General features: G+C 39.4%; 1 protein-coding gene across 9 annotated transcripts in view; it reads right to left on the bottom strand.

The window, feature by feature from the left end:
- Positions 1 to 436: 436 nt before the first annotated feature.
- Positions 437 to 6,000, bottom strand: part of LOC139349494 (calcium-activated potassium channel subunit alpha-1a) — an 80,461-nt gene continuing 74,897 nt past the window's right edge. For 6 of the 9 annotated variants that reach the window (XM_070990364.1, XM_070990356.1, XM_070990357.1 and 3 more), the window contains 2 exons: positions 3,604 to 3,632; positions 443 to 2,723 (listed from right to left, as the gene is read on the bottom strand). In XM_070990364.1, coding sequence (XP_070846465.1) covers positions 2,572 to 2,723; positions 3,604 to 3,632 — 181 coding nt within the window. In that variant the 3' untranslated portion in view covers positions 443 to 2,571. Of the gene's footprint in view, positions 2,724 to 3,603; positions 3,633 to 6,000 lie in introns of all 9 variants that reach the window. The other 3 variants (XM_070990359.1, XM_070990361.1, XM_070990362.1) reach the window with 1 other exon arrangement.

Below are 6,000 nucleotides of genomic sequence, written 5' to 3'. Positions count from 1 at the left end.
CTTTTTAAAAGAAGTGCAACAGTGTGTGAGCACGAGGCAAAGCACTAAAGTTTCAGACCTGTATCAGAAAGTCAAAGCTAGTCAAAGGCTAAGGTGAAGACATAGGTTTTTAGCTTTCCTTTGAAAATATTCAGCAAGCTGCTTCCCTGATATCTGTAGGCAGTGTGTTAGAGAGCATTGGGGCGTAACAGACAAAGGCTGCATCCTCAATTTTCTTTTGACTGTTGCTGGAAACCTTAGACCAGCAGCAAGGTAAACAATAAGCGAGTTAGCGATGCGGCTTGGTCCTAGTCCATTAAGGGCTTTGTATACAAGGAGGAGGACCTTAAACTCATCCTGAATGATATAATCCAAGACAAATGTGTAAAATGTGGGCTGGAGCGGCTGTGTAGTAACTTCCCAGTAAGGCCTGAGAAAATAAATGGCAGGACACTCACTGTAGAACACAATACATCAGCTTTTAATTTGTGAAAATACAAAATGAAATCATGTACAATTTATGTACAAGCCTATTTGTACAAGACAATAAACTGTATTTATTATTGGGTATTATGACATAGTCAGAAATATCAACTTAGCACTGTCATTGTATCCACAAGTCAATGTGCTAAAAGAAAATTCACAAAATAATACAAACTAGACTGCAATGCCGAATGTCTGTCAACCCCACAGGTACTGTAAAACAAGAATATCTGTCAAACAAGAACACACCAGAAAGAAATATTTTACATTAAGCTTTACAGATTTATTATACATTAAAACGAATTGCTATCAGGCTCTGCTATTGACAATGGGCCATTTAAAAATAGTTTTAAGACTTCAAATTATTTACTACGATTCTAGTTATCTCCAGGAAATTATAGCCTCACATTAAGAAATTCAAAGACTCGTTTTTAAAAGAATCCGAGCTGGCAAGATGGAAAGCAAAGAGGAGAGTACATTTCTCAGTCTCATAGTAAAAGTACATTTTGCTTAAATCCAGTTAAACTAGAAGCCTCTTCTCGCAGCAGTGGGTCTTCTGGAGTCCTCCGTTGGCTTCAGCACTGCCTGGCACATTACTGGCACTGACGGACGGACGATCTGGATGTTCTCTGTGCCAGTAAAAATGTCACAACCTTTCTCTTTTCATATCCAACACGAATCCTGGGTGAGACTGTGACACATCCACTGTGGATTAAGGATTTTATGGATTGCTTTTTTAAAACCTTTCTTCACCCTTCATTGATTCTGACGTAAAGTGACAACAGTGCCAATATAGCTATGTTGTATTATTTAAATAAGACAAGATTAATAACCACTTACGAACTGAAACCCATGATTGGTGCTTCCTTAGATGTGTGGTCATTGTTTTATGAAAATATTGAATATGAGATTGATCACCAAGATGGTTTGCCAGCAGAACATATAAATAGCCAAAACCATATTTTATGATAGAGCTGTTTCTAAAAGCATGGACATGGCTGATTATGGCATTAAGATTGGTCATGGAGTACATACAAGCACTTATGGCCTCCAAGACAATCCTGTGTCAGGCAGTGCTTAGAGCCAAAGGAGGACTTGAAGATGCCCACTTCATGCGATATGTGGCTTTTATATTCAACTCACCTACAGACTAATCATATGGCATTAGCTTTGCTGTCTAATGATGTCTTTAGCTCTGTCACTGAATCAGAAGCTGTGTGAGTTTTTGGTTGTATTTTAGTGTCGGCAACAAAACAGCTCTATCATATTTGGCTATTGGCAAAAAAAGAAGAAAAATAAAACAACAATCCTAACGTTTTAGCCCTGGAGAAACTCTGCAGACACTTAAAAGCCTTACTTAATAAGATTTCTGGGGTTTTGGACATTGCAACCAAACAGCAACATGAAAACATTTATAACAAACAACTCAAAAAGGCAAAGATAAGACAAATATAATTGGATAGAGATAAGGCTGGAGCCAAATGCCATTTACACATGGACACTGGCCATCTTAACTGTCACAAATGTTGTGAATTAGCTCCAAATGGCAAAGAAATCACTGAGAGTCAGTCACTAACAATGCCATTGTGGTGGGATTGCAGCTGGATGTAAAATACACATTTTTAACATACTGTACAGAATAACTGCAACACTGGGTAAAGTAAATGCAGTAGTAGTAGTTGTTCATCAACAGCTAAAAAGGCAACTTTTACAATTGCAAAACTTGATCCAGTTATCATAATAATCCCCTCCTTGCTTCAAGTGACCCTCATTCCCCAAAATGCAAAAAAATAAATAAATAAAATAAAATTAAAAAAAAAAAATCATGGAGTCTGGTCACCACTAAAGATTAGCTGCACAAACTAATATTTGAGTGGCTGCGACATTTGACTGCGATTGTCTTCATGTGTATTTCATGTATGATTCTAAATCTGCTTGTACAGTAAGCTTGCTGCAGAGATGAATGAGGAAAGCAGTGTGGTTCGTCTCTTGTAACGTCAATCGATGATTGTGTTTGCAGATGAGAAGACACCCCGAGTCCCAGTCTGACACCTACACACCAAGTCTTCTGGGAGTCCGAGTGTTCAGGTGTCGGCGCGGGTCTGGAGCTCAGCACTCGTCCTCTGCTTCTCTGATGGGTGGAATCAAGCTGCTTGTGGATTTATATTGACTGACTTGGTTGACGGCGAGAGTATTCACAGGCTTGATCTGAATGGTCCTCAGGTGCGTATTCTCTGGCTCATCTGTAAACCATGTCTTTTCTGAGAAAGAGCCAAAATCATATAGAGACAAAGAGGAGGGACACGAGACAGTTAATGCCACATGGACGTCAATTACAATTTCAGTGTTTGTGTTTCAAGTGCACACAGAACATTAGGGGGACATTGCGTATTATAAAATAAACAACTGTTTTTGTAGAAAGAAATTCTGACATGATAAAAATGCGCTCCAAGATGGAGTTTTTAATGGCAGGTAAGTATCGCTCAATGTCCCATAGTCCCAGGTTTCCCCTCTGTAATGTGACTCATCTCAGGTTTTTCATATATACCATACTGCCATTGAAGCATGCCGTTTTGTTGGGTCAGCAAACATGCAGATCACCAGTTAAACAAAATTTATTTTCATACTTCCCTGTACCAAATTAGATGTTAATACTTTCACCTTCACAATTCATACTGTAAAAGTTTATGTTTTTAATCTTTTTGTGGGGCTTCAGGCTTTGGCTTGATGCAACTTTCTTTTCTTATTGAAGGAAACAGATAGTCTAGCATAATATATGGCTGGTGATTCATCCACTTGGCAATGGCCATGGTCATGCATTTTCATCAACATGACTTAAGGCTGTGGTACTACAGTACATTAACACATATGCCAGTAAATACATGTTGCCAATAACAAAACATCAAACATCACTTGATACAGAATAATATGAAGTAGCATCAAACCATTCAGTTGCAATCACACATTCTACAGTCAGACCTAAAGTGAGATGTACTGCATAGGTCATAACCATGCGGTCCTGATGCAATCGTTTGGAAACACTAAACTACTTGGCTTTCATTCAGAGGGCAAGATGTCAGCAAGGACATGACCGTATTCAATGCATTATTTAACATCATGCATAATCATTCACTTCCGTACCTTGGCCCACTCTATTCATCCTTGTTGCACTTTGGAAAAAGAGAGTAGTACACTAAATGTAAGCTAATGGGAAATACTAATATGACCATTAATAACAGAAACTGCACAGCATGGTGATCAGAGGTATAAAAACAGCAGATGCTCTCATTACATGTGGATGTAATCTAGGTTAAACAGTAGGGTGCAATCAACGACTCAACAAAATTAAAGAAAAACAGAATGTGTATCATGTCAGAAAATCTTTGGGTGCCATTACTATGCATCTAGCCAGTGTAGCATGTGTCAAGCAGCCATACTGAATCCATGCCTGTTGCCAAAGCAATTGGAAGGATGATGTTGTCCATATTTCAGATGTAATTCAGAACCCAATGGCCAGCATGCAGTTAACATACCAAATGTGTTACATAATGTACTTGGATCAGCACAAAACAAGAGGGCTCAGCAATTTCATGTGGAATTACAACAATTTCTGTAAAATGTGCAATGTGAATGAATTTATGAGGCTGAAAATGTTTTTTTTTATTATTATTTTAAATGGGCACAGATTACTAACCATAATACTTGTAGTATTCATTCAGCAGCTGTGGAAATGTAACATGTGCTCATTCATCTTTTGAATGAACAATCAAAGAATATTTGAATGTGAATATTTTCCCATAGCAAGAATATTAGATTAAAAAAGTGCTCGGAGGATGCATACCTGTGCCAAATCTGCAAAATCCTCTAAATGTGTAAATAATACAAAATGTTTAGATATTTCTTTTCAAAATGCACACAATGACAGACAATAATTCTTATTAATTCACACTCTCAGAATACTATGGCTCCTTGTACAATATAATGAGTTATGGCCATTTAAATTTGTCATGTTGCTGTATTGCCAATCATAGTCAAAATGCCTTGCTCCTGGTTAGCAGTTGGATTCTGGAGTTGTCCACGTTTAGAGGCACCTATTGAGTTTGGTGATACACATGAACCTCCAGCTGAGCACTGTTGTGTTGGAGTTTTCCAACAAAATGAGACGGTTGCCTCGATATGACTGCATTCTACAAAGATGAAGGATCAAACTATTCTTTGTGTATTTGTGTCTGTATAGCAAATGTACTTCTTGAAGTCTCTGGTTCAGGTCCTACATAGGGTGCCACCTGAAGACTTGACGAGTAGCTGAGCTTGGAAACCTGAAGGGGTTATTGGGAGGATCCGCCTACCTGATCTAAACCTGGGTAGTGCTTTGTTATTGGACCTCCATGCTAGCCATAAACTGTACATAATAAAACACGTTTGAGTACTGAGTGGTAATAGTACATGGTTCCAGAACAAAGATCGATCATCGACTTTGAAGTCATATCATTTGGTCAGGTGCTCTATGTCTTAAATGCTCAGGTGAGGAGAGGAGCAGAGCTGTTTACTGGTCACCACTTTCCACTGAGAGTTATGAGATGGATGTGGGGGGATGCCAGACAGACCTGGTAAGCCCAAATGCAAAGTGATGATGAACTGGGAACATCTTTTAAGTTCGTTTCCACAAAGTCTCCATTGCAGAGTTGTGGCCAGAAAGTCATTGGTGCCTGTTACAGAGCCTGCCATTGTACACCAGTGGTAAAGGAGGTTTTTCTGGCTTGGTTGGCTCAGGGGATTCCTGGATCAACAGACAGGCATTGAGAGGCTAGGAGAACATTCTGAATGCACCTCTTCAGTGTCATATGGCAGTCTTCGACAGTGCCTATGGTTTGGCAGATGGATGGTAGTTCCCCTTTTTGAATGAGGTTACTTGAAGGTGTGATGAAGTTATTTGGGCATCACAGTGCTGAGCCTCCCAAGGAAAACATATGCCAGTGTGCTGGTTGGGAGGTAGTGATCATGGTGGAGTCCTCCCTGCTTACGGAACAACAGACAAACTCTTTACTCTTGTAGCAATACAGGACTGGTCATTGCCCATCCAGTCTGCATCTATTTCACTAATTTGCAGAAGTTTGATGAATGCTTCCCTCTTGGTGACTTGTGGGCGCGCTGATTACGAGGTGCTGTGGCTTGTTCTACAAGACATTCAATCCTTATACAACTGGAGTGACAGTTGTGTCTGTGTTTCTGGCAATAAGTCAAAGTGTGTTCTGCTCTGGGGTCTGTCAAGGATGTGGCATGCTATGTATTTTGTTAGGGGTTTTCATAGAAAGAATCAATGGGCACAGCTGGGGAGTGGAGATTGTTCGCTTTAGGACTAGACGTCTGTCTTTTTGCTGATGATGCAGTTCTGTTTGCTTCTTTGAACCATGACCTTTAGCACACACTTTGTGAAGAATGCGTTTATCAGTTTCTGGTAAAAATGTAATTACTGGTAATCCACAAAATAATAATAAACATGTTGTTAGCTTGCCAAACTTTCACTAAAATGGCTTT

This window comes from Chaetodon trifascialis, chromosome 21 (genome assembly GCF_039877785.1).
Source record: "Chaetodon trifascialis isolate fChaTrf1 chromosome 21, fChaTrf1.hap1, whole genome shotgun sequence".
Classification (NCBI taxonomy): domain Eukaryota; kingdom Metazoa; phylum Chordata; class Actinopteri; order Chaetodontiformes; family Chaetodontidae; genus Chaetodon; species Chaetodon trifascialis.
This window is presented reverse-complemented; position numbering and strand designations above follow the sequence as displayed.